The sequence below is a fragment of the Manacus candei genome, unplaced genomic scaffold (genome assembly GCF_025592945.1).
Source record: "Manacus candei isolate 608988 ecotype Guabito, Panama unplaced genomic scaffold, ASM2559294v1 h1tg000065l, whole genome shotgun sequence".
Lineage (NCBI taxonomy): Eukaryota > Metazoa > Chordata > Aves > Passeriformes > Pipridae > Manacus > Manacus candei.
In genome coordinates, this window is record NW_026138113.1 from 5,411,407 (window position 1) to 5,435,418 (window position 24,012).

At 37.6% G+C, this 24,012-nt stretch overlaps 1 protein-coding gene across 13 annotated transcripts in view; it reads left to right on the top strand.

Annotated features, from left to right (window-relative positions):
* CHD9 (chromodomain helicase DNA binding protein 9) overlaps positions 1 to 24,012 on the top strand; it is an 89,058-nt gene that overhangs the window by 16,150 nt on the left and 48,896 nt on the right. For 10 of the 13 annotated variants that reach the window (XR_007907501.1, XR_007907500.1, XM_051805844.1 and 7 more), the window contains one exon: positions 18,868 to 19,205. Coding sequence is in view for 11 of the 13 variants with exons in the window: in XM_051805844.1 (XP_051661804.1) it covers positions 18,868 to 19,205 (338 nt within the window). In the remaining 2 variants the exon portion in view is untranslated. Of the gene's footprint in view, positions 1 to 17,038; positions 17,737 to 17,801; positions 18,064 to 18,867; positions 19,206 to 24,012 lie in introns of those variants that run through there. The other 3 variants (XM_051805846.1, XM_051805847.1, XM_051805848.1) reach the window with 2 other exon arrangements.

The window sequence follows — 24,012 nt, forward strand, 5'->3', positions numbered from 1 at the left end:
CCACTCCTTCTGCTGCTTATATTTCTGAAGTACAGCAGAGAAAATTGGTTAGTTTATGATTTCACTGCAAATATAATGGCTTATTGTCTTGATAAGTACTTACAGAAAAATGTTTTTAAGAGCTCTGGTAAGGTTTGTGTGGCTGATTTCCTGCAAGAATTGCAATGGTTAAGTTGTTGCTCGATCCTTTGCTTGGTGTCTTTGTGCACACTTTATTCCTGCTTTTGTTATTAGTAATAATAGAAAACATATAAAAGGCTGTATGTTGGATTTTGCTACTTTTGGCTAAACCAAAAAGCTCAGCAGTTGTTTGAGTATAACATGCACATCTACTGCGAGTATCCAAGTCCTCTGTGTGGGGACAAAACGGCATAAAAATTGTAGTGTGGTTTCTTTTAATGGGATACAGAAGGAACAAACTTTGCAGACAGTGCTTGTCAGTTTATCAGAGAGAACACTGAAACGAAATTAAAATTGTGTGAGTATTGAAATGTTCAGAAAGATAGTCCTTCAATTCTTCAGTCTGTTTCTTATGATTGCTTTCTTATATGTAACTTAGTGACTTTTGAAATAGTTTTAATTCAAATATTAAGTCCACTTTTCTAATGCTGGCCTTTATCTTCATCTGTATCAGCATCTTCTCCTTTAGAGGAAGTATGTAAGTCATTAAATTGAAATACAGACTGATGCTTCTGGATCACTTTGGTCTTTTATGAGAGTTAAGCTTTTCAAAAGCAAATAAAGTAGGGAGGTAAAGGTATTTTTTCACAACACTGTAACCAGCAAAATTATGTTCTTATTACAGCTGCTAGAAACCTCAGCATATGTGAGATTCTTGTAGATTTTTCAGCTCAAAAAATTCCTAATTTAAAAGAGAATACATTTGGAATATGAAAGAGATTTATTAAGCAAAGGCACAAATAATTATTATTTGAGCTTTTAAAGTTTATCAGTCCTGAAAGCTATTGCTATGATTTTGGAGACTGGTTTAGTGGCTTTCCTTGTTAATACTTGTAGAGTGGTATAAGTGACTGCATTACCTATAGATCAATACCTTAATAATAAAGTTTGTCTCTGCTTGGCACTTTCCAGCCCAAATTTGATTTGACAGGAATGTCTGAAACTTGTTCCATGAGATGGTTTGGCAGAAGGAGCAGTACCTTCTGTATGATTAATACACGTGTTCGGCTGCCGTTGCTGGTCATGTAGGGTTTCCAAAATTGGGAGACTCTGTTGAAATCCATGTGCATGTGAGAGTGAAAGTACAAATTTTTATTTTAAACTCCTGTATTAAATTCTAGTAGGAATTTAGCTTGTGTTTGGAAAGGAAGAGAGAATGGACGTTTTCTCATTTTTAATCTGTGCATTTCAAAACAGAGGCAACTTCCAAAAAATATATAGATATGCAGACAGGTTTATAAAGGTTTTAGTAGCTGTATTACTTCTCTATATTCTTGCTACCAATATTGTCTCTACCTGAGAGAATAGTGTCTTACTGTGAAAAAAATTATTGGGAAGGAAAGGAACTATTCACTCTTGCTTCTACCTAGTTTGCAGGACGCAGGCCTGGGAAGGAGACAACGAAACGTTTTTCTTTTCCCTCAATTTTACGTCATTAGTGTTAGAGATAAGGGTTTAACACACTTAATCATTGATCTTGGTTCAATGGATTGCTTCTCCATTACAACTTCTGCTGATGCTTATGGAGTGTGTAATTGTCAATTCCCACTGGTGAAAATTTTCCCTAAGTTGTGGTGTGATGTTAATGGAATTTGTATGAGCAGCTCTGTGGCTGAGGTGAGCTGGATTAACTGAGTGATGTAGTAGATGCAATCTGTTGGGTTTGATAAACACTTCTTTTCTTTCCCCTTCTCTACCTAAAAAAAAAAAAAAAAAAGAGGGCACAACCCAAGCTACTCCTGTCAGTTATCTCTGTAACCTCAAGACACAGGGTGTAGAGGGAAACGTGATCCTGTTTGAGTGTGTGCACAGTCCTGCCAGGAAGAGGAGCAGCAGAACACGGGGCTGGGAACAGCAGCACTGAGGCTGTTGGTCTCCCATGAGCATTCTGGGGGTGAAGGGTGAAGAGGAAGTGGATTCCAGGAAAAGTGGGGGTGGCGAGGAATCCAGGAATTAGTATCATTTTTGAGGAGCCAAGCGGCAAAAAGGAGGCCTAATAGAACTTTCTGGTGCTGTGACTTTTGTGTTGGGAACGTCAGAACGTTGTAAGACTTACTTCGATCTCATTGACATTAGTTTTACAACGTTGTTTTGTAACAAAGAATAAAGTTCTGAGATGTGTGGAGAGCATTTGAAGCTTTGGGAGGTTGATTTTGGCTTTTATCGTGGTGTGAAAACAAAGCAACTTCACAGTATTTACAACTTATATGTTTTTCCCCTGGAACTTTGAAATGAAACCGACAGAAACCAGATAGTTGTAAAACTGCTTGGTTTGGTTTTTATTATTTTGGGGTGTGCAATAGATTGTATAAATTGGATTCTGACCTTGAGTTTGTGTAATGGGATGGATGTTTAATGTTTCTTTCAGAAACTGGTTGTGAACCAGTGGCTGTCAAACTGTCAAGAGGAATGTACAGATGCAAACAATGTAGAAGCCTCTTTAAATCAACCTTGTATGTAGTGTGAGTAGTAAAGGAAAAGTATGGCAATTACTTAAGTTAAGTGTTTCAGATCTGTCTTTGGACTGCCTGCAATTCTAAGAGGTGCTTTGGTTCTAATTCTCACTTCTGTCCTTTGATCACTTCATAGAATTTCAAGTTCAAGATGAGGGAGAAAAAAGGTGGAGTAAGGGATGGGGAAGGAATTTTGTTCTTACTGAAACTGGTTGGCTTTAGATGAAGGTGTTGGGTGGGAAGGGATTTCAACAAGTTTCATATGTAATAGATAAGGTGAGCTGTTAATTGTCTAACAAGACCATGTTTCATACTGGCTTTTATACACATTCAGTAAACAATTACTAGTGAATTTAATTTTTTTTCAATAGTTTCAGCTTGATAATGGTTGAGATTTTCTCAGAAAGGACAACTTTATTTCCTGAAATAGTTAATGAACTGTAGCTGTTGGAATGGACCCAATATTAGACAACCAAAGATCTTTAACTGCAGTTAGGCTGAGGTTATTTAAATTAAAAAAGAACATTAAATACTTGTTTCAGTATTTGAAAGCAAGCATACTCATCACATTTTTACTTTTATGGCTATTCTTTTAATGGAAATTAATTTAAAAATTAATACAGTCTGTTAGGTGTAATAATGCTGCAGAATTAAAAACAATCTAGACTGTCTTATGCTACTAATACACTTTCTATGCTTGCTGTAATTAGATTAGAATTGTAAATAACTTGTGCCTCTTAATTTTACATCATGCATTTTTCATCAGAGTTAGAGAACAGAAAGTAGAGAAATGCACTGAAGATTCATGTAGCCTCAGTGTTGACTAATACAAGACTTGTGATCTTATTAACTCCACTTAAAACTGTTTTGAATTTGCTAAATAATCTATTTGCTTTTCATAATGTTGAAAAAAGATGACAAAAATACAGGCTTCAACTTTGTTTTGCATATTTAGAAGAAAAAGGAAGTTGGAAAGATAATCTGAAGTATAAACTGTCCTAAGAGAAGTTTACAGCCATCTTACTGTGTATGTTATTTTGTAATAAGCGTTCTAACGTCTTCTGGCTACATACATGAAAACGGACAAAGTGAGGTTGAACTGAAAAATAATATTCCATTAATAATCCTAAGTGCTATAGGACAATGCAGTAGTCTTCTTAAATCAAATGAATAACTTTTTTCCTTTTTGTGACTGAAAGTTTGGCACCTAACTTGACAATTCAGTGTATTCATGAGTTCCAGTATCTCACATTGTTTTTGTAAAAACTGACTTAAAACATGCAAGTGGTTTTATGCCTGCAAGCTTGAGCTGTCCTACCACTTGTTTTATAGCAACAGATGATGTTTTTTTGGAAGTTTGTCTTGCCCTTGTTGAAAGCTTGGCAGAGAAAATCTGAACATTGTAGATAATTGCTTGGTTGGTGTTGTACCCCAGGACATCTGTATCTATCAGAATGCCATAAACTCATGTATGAGCGTCCCACCAGAGAGGCAATTAATTTTCACCAGGCTTATGTGCTGCTGAGATGCCCTAAATTGTCACAGGCCTTTCAACTCTGTGTTATCAGATGCCTCTCTTTTATATCAGCTCTAAACTCATTGTAGACATTTATCCTTTGGATTATTCCACTTGTAAACCCCTTACTCTGCCATTGGTTGCTATTCTACTTGTACATGAAATCTTGGCACTGTAAAGTTTTTATGAGAGAAACACATAGTAAGCAGTGATGTGTTTTCTTGGCTAGTTATAAGAGCCAAAACCAGACAACTACTTGATATATGCAGTTATGGAAGATGTATCAAAATCAAGGGTATATATTTATTAGAGTGTATTTCTTACATTTTCTATGGTTTAATTTTAAGGAAGCCTGTAATGAGTAATATTTAAATGTAATGAACTGATCACACTATCTAGAAATTCTTTGTAGAAGAGACTGGGTGTTTTGCACACTAAGTTTATAGGTTATGGCTCCTAAGTGCTGGTACAATACAAGATTGTAAAATTATGGTGCTGCTATATGTGTGTTACTTGGCAAGCAGTGAATAACTGAGAATGATAAAATACATCTCATTATTTGCCCTGCTTTGCTTCAAGTCAAAGGTTGGACTTGATGATTTTGGATGTCTTTTCCAGCCTTAATGGTGCTATGATCTGAAATCTAGACATCTGTTCCAGTAAGCATTTGGGTGCATTACAAATCATAACTTGTAATCTCAAGATGTAAAAAACCCCCACACCCCTAAAAACAACCTACAGACCAAAAGAGCCTTAAAACCTTGTTCTTTTTCATAAAGTGGTTAATAGTGCTGGTATAGCTCCCATTAAGCATATCCATTGTATTTATATTGTTGCTTTAATTAGAGATAATTTTATGGGTGACATCATATTAGCAAATGTAAATCTTTGTCTGAACTTCCCTTTTAAGCATTTCTACAAGTTGTATGCACTGGACTTAGTTTTCTGTGCTTCAGGAATATTTTTCACCGTCCTTGTAGGAGCTCAAATTCTCTACCACAGTGAGGCACCAGAATTCAGTTATCTTCCAGCATCTAATAGGTTTATCATCTATGCTGAAGTAATGAAAGTAATCCCTCCACTGACCTTCTTTGTACAATATTTTGCAGGTTTTTTTGCTTTCTTTCTATGATTTGAGAAAGGGTTGCACAAACAGGTGGGAATGGAAGTGGCAAAGCTGTGTCAAAAGCAAAGAGTTACTGAGAGGAGTAGGGCAATATTTCTGAGCCTAAGTAGTGCAGCTCCTCGAATGAACCAAGTTTTTAAATTATAGTTGTATATCATATGATTTCATTATTAATCTATGGGGTTTTGCCAATGATATATTAATCATTAAAGAGAGCAATGTTTTGATAGCTTTATTTATAGTTGAATGTGTATGAAGCATTTGCTTTTGTATATAATTTATATGTTTTATCTAAGCCTTTTATACATTTTATTTCTTTTTATAAATTACAAATTGCATATGTTGGGGAAAGGAAGTACATGTTTGTGAGATTAGTCTGTAACACATTTACAGATGATTAATTATGATAATATGCCTAAAAATTGCTGGGCCTTTAAGAACAGGGAAAATGTGCCAGAGTATCTGTTTTACTGTTTTAAAGGCTTTATGAGGTTGTAATTACCATCTCTGAGATAAATTGTTTCATCTTTTTTGAATCTTTTTTGCTATCACTATTGCTTTTCTTAAGTCTCTCTCAACCTCTGTCACTTGTCAAATAATCAGGCTGTCCAATTCTTTGTGTGTTTCCTCTTTCAAATTAAGTACTTGCTGTTTTAATGATTGTTATAATATACAAATATAATTTTTCCTGAGATAATTGCGCACTCATTAAATGACTGCTATAATTGTCTGTAAAATGTGCCAAAAGAGAAGCATTTTTGCAAAAAGAAGTTAACAGATGGCAGGCATAGGAAGGAAGCTTCTGGCTGGGTCAAATTACAGGAGTAATCCTACAGATAGCAAGGTGAGACTAGTTGACAAAAATAAGTTCAATTTACATTAATTTTTTAATGATATTGCAGGATAAATGTGGTTGAATAATCTACTATTTGCAAACAGATGTCTTGTTAACACTGAAAAACTATAAAGCAATTCAGTAATGTAAGAGTACTGATATAATTGTGCAAGCTTAGTGTCTAGAAGAAATGGTACCTAATTACAGAGAAAAGAGAAAACAAAATCCATGTTAAATTGTCTTTTAAAGACAGCAACCCATCCTGTAGGCTGTTAAAGCTGCAGTTCAATATATGCCTAAACTATAATTAGTTAAGGGAAAAAACGTTAAGAAAAAAAGCTCCTATTCTTCCACTTTGTGTTGTGTTAATGCAACCATTTGTGCTATGAACTGAACTGGGAAACTCCATGTCCAGAGAAACTTTGCATTTTTTTTGTCAGGGAACTTCAGGAATAGAAGTTCCTGGTTTAGTTATCTCAGTTGCCCAGAATCATATTGCATAGAAGCAGTGGAGGGAAGCTATCAATGCCTACAAGTATCTCACAGTGTCAAGAGCAGGGGGCCAGACTTTTCAGTGATGCCCAGGGACAGGACAAGGGACAATGGGCACAAACTGAAATGGGGGATCTGCCATCTGAATATGAGGAAAAACCTCTTTACTGTGAGGGTGGCAGAGTTCTGGAACAGGCTGCCCAGAGAGGATGTGGAGTCCCCTTCTATTCAAGAACCATCTGGGCATGATCCTGTTCCACCTGTTCTATCTAGGTGACCCTGCATTAGCAGGGGGGTTGAACTAGACCATCTCCAGATGTCTCTTCCAACCTCAGCCATCCTAGGATTGTGTGAGAAAGGAGTAGGAGGCATCATTTTCTGCAGTGGAGGCAAAATAATTGTGCATGGAACTGTAACCTCAAATGCAAAGAGAGTGCAAGTGGGCTCGATGTAGGACTATCCCTTGGCTCCAGTAACCACTAACCTGTTTTCACTGACACTATTATGCAAACTCTAAACTTTTGAGTGGCTTCAAACATACCTTTGCCTCTAAAACTTCCAAAACAGCCCTCTATCTTGAGACATTTTTTAGAAAATCATACACTTTATGAAGTGTTAGTGAAGTGTTATTACTGAAAGAGAAGCAGAACTTGTCAAGGTGTTAACCAGTAGTATGGCTTCAAAGCCAGGGAATCTGAATTACATTTGGAATTCATGTAGCTTTTGTCCAGATGTCAGTGTGATTTGTGCACTCAGGTTTTATAGTTTCTTTTAGCTATTATGTTAATTTTAAATATATAGATCAAAATAATTTCCAGCACTTTGCCTACCTAACAGCCTCCTGCATCTGGAGAGGTGTTGTTTTCTCTGTTCATTATCAGCTTAAAAAAAAATTGCTCAAGTTGTGGGTTACATGGATTTTGAAGAGTGTCTATTGTCAGGTGTTGACTGGATTGGGAACTCTAAAGGCTAATAAATATAAATTAGTGGGTTTCTGGGATGATGAGACTGAGAATTCTAATGCTGATTTGAGTAAGTTTGATAAATGAAACTAGCAATGTTAGGCGAGAAAAGATGACAAGTCTTACGTTTTTGAAAGCTGTGTAATTTTTCTTTCATAAATGTGGCAGGTTTTCTTTTGTGTGGATTATTTGGCTTGTGTTTGTACTTGGGTTTTTTCTTCCCTTGATATCTTACTGTGAAGGCAAGCATTTTAATTTATATCTCATGAAATCGTTCCCATCTTTTACATTCTGTCCTTTCAGGAGTTAGTCTGTCTTTGAGAATAATTTTCAATGTTTGTAGTGTATCATATATGTGCACATAAGCTATTTGGCAGCATATTGAATTGCAAACCAGAATTAGTTTCATAGATTGATAGGAAGTCCTTTTTTAAAAGATATTCATGACTTCACAATTTAGTTGTAGTTTATATATTGGAAGGAAAAGTTAGCCTTAGTGTTAAAGAAAACATTGCAGATATTTTGGTTCTGAGCATTTTGTGTATTTTTCTTATAGTTTGAAACATTATTTTAAAAACCTGTCAGTCAAAACTGTCTTTCTGAAACAGTCTTAAGTAATCTTAAAGGCCATTGTTTCACTGTACCTTTTGTTTTTCACTGTACCAATTGTTTTTACTGACTACCACACATACAGAGAGTTCTTCAGTAATATTTTTAAGCAAACTTACAAGAAAAACATAGCTATTGTGATTTTTGTGACTTGCAACATGCTATGGCTTACAGTACCTTGTTTGTATCTTCAGAAGAATAAGAAGATGCATGTGGATTGTTTTTTATCTTTGTTAAGTCTTTGTAGCAGTTGTCCATGAGGCCCACGTATGGCTCAGCTTGATGTGTAAACTCTGTTGTAGCAGGAACTTTGGTCCTTGCAACTCCTAAAAGCAGCAACCAGCTGTCACAGAACCCAAGCTGTCACAGGGAAGGCAGGTAAATTATTTAAGGAACATCTGAGTGACAAAACCAGACATGTGTCTTAATGTCTTTGAGTTCAGTAAGAACAATTTTTAAAAAAGATTAGGCAAATTTATTTTGATGTGTCTGCATTGTGGCTCCTATTTATATCATCCTTGGGAGGATTCTTTGACGTGCAATCACGTCGTGTTATGAAATCTGAGCAGCTCCTGCCACTACACGAGAGATGTGTTTTGTGGTGCCAGCCCAGGGTGCTTTTTGGCTAAATATGATTTCAGAAATGGTGACCCAGCCTTGCTTGGGGACAGAGGAACGAAGTGGCTCGTGCTTGTGACCGTGCTTGGGGATGTCCTTGGCAGCACACTGTGGTCTCTGACCAGGCTGTCATTCTGCTCTGTGTCGATGACACTTTCTGTTGACTTCAACTCCACTAAAGATGATAAGAATGTCTCTTGTCTTGACCTTTCCAGTGGGTCTAGTCCTGCCACTTTTGCTAGCAGCCAGGCTGAGTTGAGATAAAAAATTACCACTATGCTTATGTTTCTAGAGACCTGTCTTGCAACTTTTTCTGTTTGATCCCTACCAAAAGTTCATGCTCCCTGCTGGGTGGGGTTTTTAGAGTTTTTTGGTGTGTTTTTGTTTGGGTTTTTGTTTGTTTTATGGTTATCCCTATGAAGCTCTTGGATGTTTTTTCTCTAGAAATTTTTTAGGAGACTTTTGGGGAAAAAACGGTTTGGGGTTTTTTTCTTTTTTGGATTTCATTTGCCTGAAATCAAATTCTGCTGTTCCTCAGTAGTATTCTCTGACTCGGGGCCTCTATTTTCAAACCATCACCCCTTTTTGATAAATTCCTTTTCTTTAGGCATCTTGTTTTACTCCTTAATTTGGGGGGAGGATTTTGTTCATGAATATTTAACTGAGATAACTAGATTCAACAGAAGTGGCTTCATTAGGTTAGCATATATGCTAAAGGAGTCTTTTGTGCTGAAGGTTCCAGCATCTAAAGCTGTTAAAGTAGTTCATTGAAGCTGAAACAAAAAATACGTAAGTTGGTTTGAACTGAAGTGGAAGAAGTATGCCCCCCCTTGATTTAATGGAAATATGCTGTGCAGGCAGTACTGATATTAGTGGCTCCCCAGCTGTCCATGTTAAAAATAATTGCTTTTCCCAATTCCTGTCAGTATATATATTTTAATGTACGTTAAGTGCTGGGGGTTTTTATCTAATTGAAATTACGTTGAAAACATTTTGGTTACTCGGTTAGGTATCCAGTAATACTACGAAGTTCAAAGATTGAGTAAACTTGTAAACTTCACTGCTTCTAGTGAATAAAATTATTGTAAAGAGAGATGTTACATGCCAGCCTTTCTGAATATGCAGTCTGCTTTGCTTTAAAGATCATTCATGATCACCCTGTTAATCAAATGATACCTATTTTTCACATCTGTCATCTTTCACAATGTTCTGCTATGAACAAGCACTGAAAATACATTTTAAAAAGTAAGCTGCCTATAATATCGTAGAATCATTTCCTGGGACTGAACAAGACAATGATGTGTTGCAGCATGTTTTTCCAAGAGCCTTCATACTCTGGATAAGCTGGTTCACTTATCTTTGGAGTGCGTTTTATTTTACCATTGCACTTGATGTACTACAAAATTTGAGTGGAATTTGGTGTTAAAGCATACTGTGGAAGAGAATCTGTCTCTGTGTTTTGTTTAATCTGTGGTTGTTTCTCTGATCTAGCCCAGATTTCCTTCCTGCAGGTACTTGCAGGAGTGAGGTGTTGAGACAAAAGCTGGGCAGGTTCCTGCTGGTTCTGCACAGTTCTTGCCCACTTGCCCTTCTTTCATCCCTTCAGTATGTTCAGTGACTCCTCTAAGTAGCAGAAGAGTACAAAGAATCGAGGGTTTGCACTTTACAGCCCTTCACACCTGTAAGATCTTCTGCTTTGGGGACTGGTAACAAATGGAGAGGCTTTAAGGGGGACAGTGGAGGGAAATAGTGACAGTAGTAAACTTCCTAAGGATGGCAGATTTTTGTTTCAATTATAAAAATATGTTCCTACAAGGCCACTTCCATGAGAGGTGTAGAAGGAACACAATAACTGAAATTAAGTTTTGACAAGAACCAACTACAATTAAGGTCCTGTTGCTTTTCCTTGCTCAGAGATGTTTGCTCTGCTGGTTTCTTGGGGTGCTCAGGACAGGAATGCTGAAGCTGATCTTGGGTGTTTGGATTAAGGGGAATAAAAAGCTCCTTGTGTGTTGTTCTTTTTGAAGGTAGTTTGGGTGGGGTTTTGTCTCCTGGTCTTCCTTCTCTGGTTGGTAAAAAAAATAAAACCGTGAGAAAATTACTCTCTTGGTAGCACACAAAACTCATGGCCATACAGAACGTGGGTGTGCAGGTAGCAAGGTGGAAAAATTCAGTTTAATTTTGTTTTCTGTTGTGAAGACTTTTGCAATCAATTCTCTGCTGTTTTACCTTTAAATCAGCATTTTGAAAGATTTTGTCACCTGAAATTAGTGCAGCTTCACCTAATGTTATATTTTTCTGGAGTATGAAAGGTCATTAAAAAAAAGTTGGGGAGAGCTGTTCTCTTACTGCTTTGCAGCATTCCATTCCCCACAGTAATAGAAGCTATCTGGCTTTACATGTTAAATACATTTTTCCTATTGTAAAATTAGGGTGGGGGGGTTCAGAAGAAGCAAACTATTACCTGTATCTTCTAAGAAGGTGTTGAACGATGTGAGAGTTCAGTGAATCAATATATTTGTACAGCTTTATCTGGGGATTTTGAACTTTAATGACTAGTCTTTTTAAAACAGAATATGTTTGAATTTTCTTGTCCATAAGTAGTTGGTGAAGTATTTTGCAGATTTATTTCCAGATGCCCACACAGGACTTGTTTCAAACAGTGAACTGAAACCTGACTTTCCTTTTATAGATTACAGAGTTTAGTCAACTGTTTTTTAAGGAGTCAAATAATTGCAAAATTTGTAAGGTTAAGAATGATCAAAAATGCAAGAAAGAAATGGTGTAGTGGAACTTTTTTGCTAAAACATTTTGCCATTAGGATAGGTATTAAAGGCTTTAGAAAATCCATAGAGGTATGGCATGCCTGTGAATTTGGTCTGAGCCTAATAATTCAATGGTGTATCCACCAGTTGTCTTGAATATGAACATTACATTTTTTTTTCATATATAGGAGCCCAGAGTTTTCTCCTGTTAAGTCATATATAGTGATACTTATAGTGGGGACCACAGGTGGAACATGAGGTATGCACTGCATGAGGCTTAGATCAATACAAGTACTGAGTGCTACTGGTTCTGCATGTGAAAAAGAGCACTGAGGAGTTTTGCTGAGGCTGTGGGTTTTATTGGCATTGTCTGCCACTTTGCAAATAGCTGTGTTCACCATCAGAGACTGGAACCCAAGAGAAGTGGGTACAGAACACCAAGCCACTGATAACTGAGCCACGTTCAATGCAGTCACTTGGCAGAGCAAGCAGGATGAAGCTCTCAATTTCTTTTATTTCCTGGCAATTTAATGTGCTCCATTACATAGTGCCTCCTTTAAGAATTACGGGCCAAATACACACAGTTTTTATTCCGCTACTAAATATTCAGAAAAAACATTCTAATTATATTTGGCACTGAGCCCCAAAATACTGCCTTCAAACCAAGTCTTCCAAATGGAAGCAATATGTGTGCTGCAGACTCGTTCTGTAACACCCAGTGCTGCCTCTACAGTGTGCCCAGGGTAGCAGCTGCTTACACTGAACAGTGGCTTGATTTTCTCCCCGTGAATGATAGGGGAAGTCACTGGTTAAGAAGCTGCTACTAATAACTATGGTATCTTTGCTATATTAGTGGGAAAACATGATTAGTGATATTATTACTGGGTTCTGTGGCACTGAGATGTGAAACAACACCCTGTGTAGAGTGTGACACAAACAGGTGCATGTTTCATCTTAGAAATATGACTAGTTTAAGGTTGCTGACCTTTCCATTAATGTTTTCATTTCATTTAAAATTTGCTTATAAGCATGGTGTTAAATGCCTTGTGAGGCACAAATAACTTTCACATCCCAAATCATAAATTTACATTCTGAAGTGACAGTTATACAGATAAAAATTTTGCCTGGCCATGTTGCTGTAGTCATTAGCCATTCATTTACCAACATTACAGATAACAAGTATGGAAGAGGGAAAAGATAGATTCTCCCCCTGTACCTTGTTCCTTTTTTTTTATAATCTGTCTGTAACATCTATTTTAATTTGGGTTAGGTTTCACATATGCTCGTCTTGAAATTCTGTATCCCTTAAACACTGAGATGTGCATGAGCGATGATAATAAGCAAGAAAAAGAAGGAAGAGTATTATCAGCATATTGAAAGAACCACAATTTGGAATGCTTCATTGGCTCCCTTAATAGTTCCATACAAGTACCAAAGAGAGTGGAAAAATGATAGAACCCCATGGATCTCCATTTCCCCAGTGCTCTTGGCTTTGTAAAGCAATCCCTGCAGATGGTGTGGGGCAACTGTTGAACAAGAAAATAAAAAGCAATTCAGAAGGAACTCTGAGGGAGTTCTCTCTGGAGAAAAGAAATCCTGTTGCATATTTAGGAGATCTTCCCATCAGTTGTGCAGAAGTAGCTTGATTAACCATCAAAATCTCATTCCAGTATATTGTCTAAGGAAAACTACATCTTTTGCTGGGATTGCCATGCAGCAAAGGAGACTCCTTTCTGCCCACATGTGGAGTGACACCCATTCATATTTTAAACAATCTTCTACAGATGGACTCTGTCAAGGGTGTGAGTTCTTTTTTTTTTTTTAATAGATATACCTTTGAAATACAAATCCACCATTAAAAAAATCACTGGAAGAGTTATTTATGCAGACTATTCTAGAGGAAAAATGTTCAGAGTACTAGAATGGAATTCTGAAATCACCGACTTGAGTTCATGCTTTTTTTTAAAGTTGCATTCATAAATACAATTTTATAATTCAATTGAGGAATGGATATTCCTTTAAGATTTTTCACTGTAGCAGCTTAAAAGCAACTGCAGTTTTCAAATTTTCATGTGATTATGATGTGACAAAATAAGCTGATTTGGGGAAAAAGCCCAAACTATTGATTAATCATTAGTTATGCAATTTATTTATTTGTATTATGGTTCTGATATTGATACTATTTTGGTGACTTGACATGCACAAAGGGATGCCTTGTTTAGTAATAAACATGAACAAAGATGATGTGGTAATGCATGAAGATCAGGTTTCCAGGTGGCTAATTTTAGCTGCTTTTAGTGAAGTTGATGTCAAGGTCATCTTGATTTTCCTAAGGACTTGGTAGACCTGCAAGAACTTGTTATGTTCTCCAGGCATATGGTACTTAGTCTGAGCATCTTCCTGCAGGTGGGTACTACTACCAGTAGGAGTAAAAGGATAATTCAAGCCATTGCAAATTCAAACCTTGGTTTTCTATTCTTAGACTAGTTAAGGTCATAATTTAGTTCTTAGTGGTAGCTAATGTTTGGGTCAGTAGATCCACAAGTGAAAAACATTATTTTAAAAAAATTAAATCACAAATGTGTGACCCATTAAAATTCAGAGGAAAGCATTATCAGTCCTTAAAATACATAAATGGATATATATATATATGGATGCAACTAAGGAGAGATACTTGGTCTTAAAGATTCTGCATGCATAGAATTGAAAGTAATACTACTCTGTCATGAATGGCCATACCTACTGTAAGAAAGGTGTTCTTACAGTGGAAGCCATGTTTTAGTATTGGAACAGATAAGGCAGGATTTGGGAAGGTTTTCTAGGAGTTAGATCTCTTTTTCAGTGTTAAACTCACCTTCTCTTTGGGACTTCCTTTGTAGTGCTAACAAAGGATGTGAAGAAATATTAGTTGTTGTGGAGCAAATTAAAATGTGTTTAGGCCTTCGAGGGGAAAACCCCGATGTCTGTAAGTGTTCGGGATCGTGGTTTGTCCTTACTGGAGGAAGGACTGCCAGTGAAGGTCTTCAAATGCATATCCTCTGCAACCACAACAAAATGTTGGAGAAATGCCTTTCCATGAAAAGCCTACTCAGCAGAGTAGCGCTGGCTATTAGGAAGACTGCTGTCATAGTTCAATCTCTCGATATTGCCTGGTAACTTGATTGCTTTTACATTAGCTTAATTAAGAAATCATTGAGGTATGTGTAGGATACCTTCTACTCCTGAAAAACAGAATGTCAAATTTACTTGAATACTGCTGAGAAGATGCTCCCCTGGCTGTGAATGAGGGCATGTGTGGGGAAGTCTACAGCTGTTGTCTGATCTGTTCCACCCTCAGTATTTTTAGGGCTGGTTCAGTGGTGTGAACAGCAGCACAGCCCATACCTGCTGCTGTTAATGGCTTTCGCAGGCGGCAGCAATAGTGGGAATTTGACGTGATTGCTGCCAATTTCCCCGCTGCCCACAGGATTGTGAGGAGCAGCAGGGAACTGACAGGAGGCTCGTTCACTGCGCTCGGCTGCTGCTTGGCAAAGCCATTAGCAGCAGCAGATACCCTGGAGCTCTCTCTGTGCAGACACAAGACAACATTGCATTGGTTTGCGTTCAGTTATATTTGGATGATAATCTTTGCAACCGTGAGAAGTAAAAACATATTTTTCCAAATAAAATCTTCAGTTTTTAAATATGTAGCTGCCTCAGGGTTTTCCTTTCCATCTTCTCCTATGTGTTTGTCAGTTAAGAATCTCCCTTATTCTAGATGGAATAGGTTTGTATGCCACTGGTGAAAGGATACGTTCCTTTAGGATGTTTGATCTGCACTCCTGCTCACTAAGGGGGAAGGGGTATTTTCAGCTTGGCAAAAGGCTTTTCCCTTTTTGTTACAGATGCTGTGTAGCTTTTGAAATGGTTTTCAGTATGCATGATGGTTTATAAGCATTCAATCATTTTATAGCCATGCATATTTTGGAATCATGGAATTATTATCAGAATAAAAGACCTCTGCTGAATTAGGTGGCTTTTGTTGCTTTGGTTGCTAAGTACACACTGATCCTGTCCTCTGTAGTCCAAGTGTGTTTTATGTTCTAATCTCAAGGCACTTGTGTTGCTTTCCAGTTTTGTTTTTTTTGTGACAATTATGACCTTCTTGAAGGTTTCATTACAGGTTTATTTAGCTTAGAATGGCTGGCTGGTGCATTCCTGCTTGTTCATGAATGTAATTTCCATATGGTTAGAAATGTCATAGCAAAATTAAAAAAAGATGGTTTCAGATTTCTAAGAAATAGCTTAATGTTTGTGCAGTGCAGGAGACAGAATTCGGAAGGGATAGTACAGAGCAAGAAGCAGAGGGTCAGCCTGAGGAATTATAACACAGAGGAGCCTTGTCCAGCATACTCACAATTCTACAGTAAGAATGTAGTAAATGTTGTTGAGGAATAAATTGGAAGGCAGCTTTGACCTCTGAGTAAATGTAGCAAAGAAACTTTGTTTTAAAGGAATAAAATATCTAGGAAGATGATTGTAAAAGGATTAATGAAAAAGCCACCATTTCTGTATTGCCTACTTAATTATTAAGCATTTTTGTTTGTTTGTTTCTGGCTCAGGAATGTTCAAGAACATACCAATGTAACAGTACTGACTTTAGTAGCATTTGGCTTAGAGCTGAAATTATACCAAGGGTATATTAGGAATAGGGTTTTTTGTTTAGCTGATCTCAAAATGCAAAATAGTACATTATTTAGCATTTTTACTAAGTTATGAAATAATAACCCTAAAAGCTAAATCCCTGTATTTTTTTATAGCTACTGTAAGCATAATGTAGAAACATCTTTCCCAGAGTTCTCAGAAGTAAAATTAATATGTAATCGTTGTCCTTGTGATTAAGCTGCGTATTTACAAAAATATCCTTGAATTTAAATGGTATTGTTAAGGAAAGAGACCATTTAATCTATTGGTACCATTAGTGTTTTCACTGGACAATGAACTTAATTTTGAAATTAATCTGAAATAGATTAAGTGAAATTTTGTTTTATTGTAGGGCCTAATATTAACAATCTCAAAATCCTTGCAATATTTTAAACTTTCTATGGAAAAACATCCATATTGCAAAATAAAGGTATCAGTATATATTCAGCAAAACAGAAATAAAATCCTCATTTTTCTTCATTCTTCTTGAACAGGCTTCTGAGAATCAAGGGTATTGCTACGATAGAGCTATGCTGTCAAAAGCTTCTTGGTCTTTTTAATAGCCTTTCAAAAAACCCAGCCGTATCTTCTTTCTGTTTTTATTTTATATGTTGACTAGACGTATATAAAAACTTGTCTGATCTTTTAAAATAGCGCTTTAAACCAACCTGGGAATGAAGAGGCGCTTACCACAGAGCCGAGTCCCAAGTAAGCGAGGTCCTCACCGCAGGGTCCCGCAGGTCCGGGCAGGGGAGAGGCATAAACCCAAGGACTTCTTCCATTTTCTGTAGGAAGCAGGGAAGCCTGTCAGCAAATGCTTATGTAGTCACTGCTGCCAGCTTATAGTAACGAATTAAATGCAAGAAAAATGATTAAAAAAAAAAAGTCTACTGGAGAGCGAAATCTGTTTGAGGCCACAGGCTCGGGTCGAGCCGCTGTCCCCCCGTGCCATCCCCGGGGCTGGAGCCGCAGGGTCGCAGCGCAGCGAGGTCCAGGACGGAGCAGCGCCCGGTTCCCACGGTTTTCCACGGAGCGAGCGGCCGCTGTGGGCGGCGCTGCGGGCGGGGAGCGGGAAGGGTTAAAGCCGATCCCCGCGGGGGTTAAACCGGAGCCTAATGGAATAATGACGGGTAGCACCATCTGCTGGCCTAGTTCCGCGGGGAGCGGGTCTAACCAGCGCTAATATTGGCGCTGATGCCGTTTGATGCTTTGTGCGTTTCTTTCCGCGCTTTGTTGGGATCCTCTGTCCGCGCACGGCGGGGCCGGGCCCGGCCCGGGGGCGGCGGGAGCGCGCCGGGCAGGGCGCGGGGATGCTCCGGGAGCCGCTCTGTGCTCGGGGAGCGCCGTGCACGGCCCGGCTGCCGCTCGCTAAATAGGCCATTTAGCAATCTTCTCCCCATGCTTTCCTCCTGAGCACTGCCTGGGGTGCTGCAAAAGCGGAGGGCAAGTCTTTGTCTGACGCCAAAAATGTCTTCAGTGAAGAGGCCAAGAGGAAGGGTAAGTGAGAGCCTGAATGAGTGGGAGGAGGAGGGGTTCTTTGGGCTAAAAGGCTAATGGGATTGAATAACCTTCCTTATTACTGGCTGCTGCTGCGGGAGCCGCATCGCCATCTTGAGCTGTTCCCGTGCTGGGTCCGGCTGTTTGTTCCAGCCCCGGGGCTTTAAGGTGGCATCGGGAGCGGCCCCATCCCTGCCTCCCGCCCCCGCCGCCCATGAGGCACCTATAGGACATGTATCCCGGGAAGTGCGCGGGGTTTGCCCAGAAAATGTGTGTGGAAATTCCTGGTGGCTTTTCTTCCTGCTGTAGGCAGAGGCGCATTTACGGGTGAGAACGTAACATAACTGTTATCTGCTGGGTTTTTGTGTTTGAATAGGAAATTCTTTCCATTCCTCAAAGGGGGAGGGGAGGAAAGCAAAAACATGTCTCCTGGCTGGCTGCAGGAGAGGCTCATCAGCCCAGTAAACAATTCTGCGTCCATGAAACGGGCATTAAAACCCCGAAAGATAAAAACAAGTTACGTTTTTTAACCAAGGCGCTGAGCGTATGTGGATCTGAATAAAAGAAACGCTGCTATCTGATCGTTTTACGGATACAGAGCTGTGTAATTTTAGTTTTGGTTTTATCTTTTGTCTGTTTTTTAATCTTGGTGTTGTTCAAGCGTCTGTTGTGTTTATCACCGAGTCAGTCCTGTAGATCATTCGTCTGCTTTAAGGTAACTGTGGTCCTGGTATCCTACTAAAGGCGAAACACTGATGCTGTTACCTTCGGGAGCTCGTTGCTTTTCCATGTTCTGCTGGAGATGTTGGATGTGTGTGTCAAATGTATGGGAATGCTGGAAAGGTTAAGGATTTAACTACAGATGTGGAGAGAAGGCTGAGAGAATTTTAGAAGGACATTTTTTACTGACTTTCAGTGCGTAGATTGGTTGTTTAAAACCCACAATTGATGTAGTTACTCTGAAACCCACGCCGTTCTGTGGTATAAACTGAATTCCTCCTTTTTTGTGTCTGCATGCGTCCCTGACAGCTACATTTTTTAAAAATGCATATCTGTATAAAAAATACTTGAGCTTTTTCTTTATACGTTTAAAATAAGGGGATTTTATTTACTTTTTCTCTCTTGCTTCAGCCTCCTTCCTCCAAGAAGACTAATGGTTCAGGATCATATACTAAGATGCAGAATACCCAGGTGAGGGCAATGTCTGAAAAGAAGCAGAAGAAAAAAACAGACTTGGAAAGTAAACAAGAGAAGGCAAATCGTATAATATCTGAAGCAATTGCAAAAGCAAAAGAAAGAGGAGAGAGAAACATTCCACGAGTAATGAGCCCTGAAAATTTCCCCAGTGTTTCAGCTGAAGCAAAAGACGAAAAGAAGGGCAGAAAAGTTAAATCCAAACCAAAGGACAAGGAGAGCAAAAAGCCGAAAACTGGTTCCTCATCCAAAATTAAAGAGAAAACAAAAATTGGGTAAGTAGATTAAAATGTCTGTCTTCTCTTCAGATCTAAATCCTTGATTAAAATGAAAAGTGCTTACTGATAATAAAATGTTCGCCTCCACTGCCTACACAGAATTTTTCCTGATTAAGTCCATGTGTGGACTCTCTCATTCAGGAACAAGAATGCTCTGTTTTCTCTTTAGATAAAATCAATGTAGGACTGTCCTTTTGAAAGGAATTACTTTAAATTCATAATCTAAAATATTCTATACTCACTTTGAACCATGGACCCAAGTATCTTTCATCTAGCGTTGTAATCAGTTCTGACTCCAAATTAAGTTTCTCTATATTATAAATGCTGTCTTTATCAGTTTTGGCATGTAGCTTCAATACTTTGGCATGTAGCCTCAATACAGTGTGCATGGGGAGAAACTGGAAGCCTAATGAACTTCCAAGAAAGAGAAGATTACAGATATCACGTGTATCAAAAGTAAAGCACATATTGGAAAAATTATATTCTAAGCACTCTGTAGTCTTCGGTCATATCGGTTTAATCTGCCTTCTCAAAAACTTTGCAGACTCAGCTGGGTCAAGCTGTGTGTGGATACCTTGGGGTAAGGAGCTTTCAGAGGACATTAGGTGTTAGAAGGCTCCAAGGGATTCAGTAGATGACATGTCCTCTGACTCCACAGCTAACCTATGTCACCTGTATACTTCTAAAGGAAAGTATTTGATTTCCCATGTTAAGTGTGTCAGTTGGAATTGGAAATGAAAATCATAGCTACAGTCTGATATTTATTTTTTTTTTATATTGATGCTCTTTTTGTGGTAGCAGAAATATTAACTGGCATATCTCTCCAAATTTAAATGTCTCATATACATATGTATATTCTCATGTATGGAGCTGAAATGAATGTTCTTTTAATCAGCATATTTCTCTGCATTTTCTTCTTTTTTTTTTCCTAGAGATCAGTACTTTTCTTATATGTTTGAAGTAAACAACACTGAGTAGTTATAGTGTGAAGGTTATACATACTATGTTCATACACTACACTTGATTCTTAGTGTGAACTTCCATGGTGTTAATTCCTTTCTTTTCTGATTCTGGGTTGGCATGTGATGCTGGTCATAAGTGCACTGGGTACTGCTTTTTTTTTTTTTTCTCCATCTTGTTTAAGATGGGATTTTGGATGTGTATTCCGAAATTGATTTTGCTTTCATGTTTCTGAGTTTATTCACGTTCTATAACAAACATTTTGTGGGTCTGTCAAAAAACTTTACAGGGTCATTTAGCTGGTGGCAGTTTCATGGAGCTTTATGATTTGTCCTTCTTATTGATTCTTTTGGATAATTCACAAAGGCTGCCAAAGTATCATCCTTATGATATACTCCATAGTTCTCATAATATTCTTACTGTTTTTAAACAAAAAATAATAGGATATAGGTTGTTACCTCCAATTTGTAGTTCTGCATTCACTTTTGTCTTCGTGAAACGCTTCGCTGTGCACATCACTTCAAATCAGTTTTCAGGATTTCGTCAGACGGTGTCAGTTGAGAAAGAGATGTTTCTCAAACCATGTTTTTAACCATGGTTATTTGTGCTTGATGCAAAGTGCCTGCAAGATGCTGAGGAACTCCCATTTAATTAAGTATGGTCACTGTTATATAATTTTGCACTGAGCTGCGAAGGTTTGCCTCCCCATTGTTTACCAGTTTAATCAGCTAATGCCCCAGTAGCTCTCTATTAACTTAATCATGCTGCCAGGTATTGCTTTAACTAGGTAGGATGTATATCTGAAGATTTAGCAGTCAGGTTCTGTTAAAAAGCAGTGAAGAGAGTCTTCTGGAGCCTCGTATTACAGATTTCACAGAATTGCCTTGTATTTAGGTGACCAGCAGCAAATCAAATGCTTTGAGGCATCCAGAGAGTGCATTTTTGTATCCAGATTCATGTGTTGAGTTAGCACTGTTTTATATTATTGATATAAATACGAAAAATAACTGTTTAGCAAAGAATATACCACTGATTTTGCAGAGTAGTAATTGCAATAAGGCCTCGATTTTTTAAAAGAGTAATCTTACAGGCTCTTCTTTCTGTGCAAATTAACTACTGATCTTACAGAAGAATAATTACCATAGAATAGCTTTATTTGTCTTTACAAAGGTGGTTAAAAAAATTGTGTGATTAATAAAATTTGTTTTGTTCAGAGTAGAACAAACCTAAATAACTAATAAGTGTTTTAGAAGGCTAAACCAACTCTTTTAAAGGTTTCTTCCTGACTTCCGTTCTTAAGAAAATATTTCTTAATGAACACACATTCTCAGATTTATTACTATGTCAAAATAGGAATGAGTTTTTAAGCATGTGGGTTTCTCCTTTGGTTTTTCTCATTACCTTAAAAAAAAACAAGCTCTGACTGAATGTTGGGAGAAAATTTTACCATGCTAAAATAATACCTTTAAAAGACAAGTGCTTTATTGGGCAAGAAGGGGATTGTGAGAATCTCAGTTCAATGAAAACAGGTGGTTTTTTTTCTTGGAAAGAAAGATTTTTGAGATCTGTTTAAAATAGGATGAAAAAAATATATATTTTTTTAATCAATAAGGAGGAAAAACTTTAAAAAATAACCAAGTTGTATATATAACATTTCTTGCATTTGAGCAGAAAATAAAACCTGAAGTCTCCTCAAATTTTAGAAACATAAGTAAACAATTTCCAACTGTTATCAAACAATTATCAACTAATTTTTCTACCAGCGATAAAACCTTAAAGCCACTAAAGGTTTACAGTAAAAAAAGAATAAGCAAAATACACGTTTTTAACAGTAGGGCAGAATTTGTTTGGGTGCATCTGCAGTCCCATTTTAGGAGGAGTTCCAGTGTGATATGTGCATCCCAGATGAATACACTTCATTCAGTGTTTTCTGTAGCAAACATGTTTAACTTTCAGGAACTGTTAAAAAGCTGATTCAGTGAGGGGTCGGATCGCCCGTGGGAGAGGAGGTGCAGAGTTGTGTGGTTTTGAGAAGATCTGAAGTGGGACGTAGGTTTTGGGTGACTCCTGGTCAATTTGCAGGCTGATGAGGAGCTGAAAGAGCTGAAACTATAGCAAATATATTGATTTTAATTGTTTGTTTTGGAAAACATTTGTGAAATAGTTTTAATCTCTGCTAGCGGCAAACACAGCCCGTTCAATGTGAGCACAACTGTACCCTCTGTGGTCCAGCACTTAAACAGCAAACTCTTTTATGATCATGGACTTTGCTTACATCTTACAGGGGTTTTGTCTGTGTAGTATGTCCTGTATTGCTCTTGAGGAGGATTTTGAGAGTTACAGTTGTCCCTCACTGAAAATGATACACTGTGGGTTGGTGCTCTGGTAGAGCTGGAGCTGGAACATGAGTTGCTGAACAGACCTTTATAAAACTGCCTGGTAACCATCAGCACACACAAAAAAGTGTACTTTTAATTGTAATACAGCACAGTTTTTACTGATATTGAGTAACCCTCATCTGGGATCAAGATGAATTTTAGCTACTATATCTATATTTAGGGGGCAGAATGATTTTTAACTATCTTTTTTTCCTTGCTACTCAAGTGCAATTAGTATGTGTTTGGTGGCTTCGTCTTAGCTGTTTATATTTTACTTAGTGATTCCTCTGAGATCTACACGTACAGGAAAAATTTATAGCATGCTTCTTTCCAATTTATCATTGCTAGTTAAAAATTGCCAGCAGTTACTTCCTGGGCAGGCTGTAGTTTCTAAAGGTGAGGTTTAAGGTTTTTAGTACTCAGCTGTCATGTCAAAGAAGTAATGCCTATTAATGTTAGTCAAATGGTTTAGAACTGAATCCAGAGGTTAGTAAAGTTTCTGTACCATAAGCATTGGTGAAGATAAATGACTAAATTATATTATTAGGTGAAGATAAATGACTAAATTATATTATTACCAAGAACATTGTAAGGGTGTGACAGAAATTATTAGAAGAATGCATGTATAATATATGTAGTGTTACCAAATAAAGTAATCAGTTTGCTTTGTGCATTGATTACTGATTAAATTAATTCTTTAAAATTTACTTTACAATTTCTCTGCGGACACCAGAACCACTTTTCATACCCTGGCTATTTACCAAGGTGCATTGACGTTTGGGAATCTATTTAAACCCTTTCATGTTTTTGCACAGAACTTGTTTCCATTTATAAGCTTTTTCTAACTGATTCTACTTCTTCCATCTAAGGTGATGCATATTTAAACTAAAAAGTCTACTTCTTACCACTTGATACGAAGAATTATGAATTTGTGAACATTCTGTTGTTCAAAAAAGTAGATTGGCATTTAGGTTTTATAGCTCTCAACGTATTCCCACCTACTCAAACATAAAATTAAATATCACGGCCCTGATGAAAAGCAGCAGCTCTGCACTGGTGATGTAAAGGACAATATCAGTAGACTACATGTAGGTTTGGGTTTTTTTAATAAATAAATTGCCCAGATTCCCCAAATTCTAAGCACTCAGTTTACAGAAGTTTGAGTCAGGGTGATAGTCCTTAAGTTCAGAACTGTTTCCTGTTAGCAGAAATGGCTGTATTGTCTGATGTGCTAAAAGAGCAATGGGGGATTTTATTTATTAACCCTTAAATTACATAGTAATAAATCCAGCAAGTGGTATTTGATCCTGTGCACTACTCAAATGAGGAAATGTCATTGTTGCCTTGAACCTTGAAGTAGGTCTCACAAACCTTGTTTACAAGACAGAGCATTTTTGGATCCAAGACCCTGACAGATAACCTTTGTTTGCTTGTTGATCTGATACTGTTAAGATGGTTTGAAACTC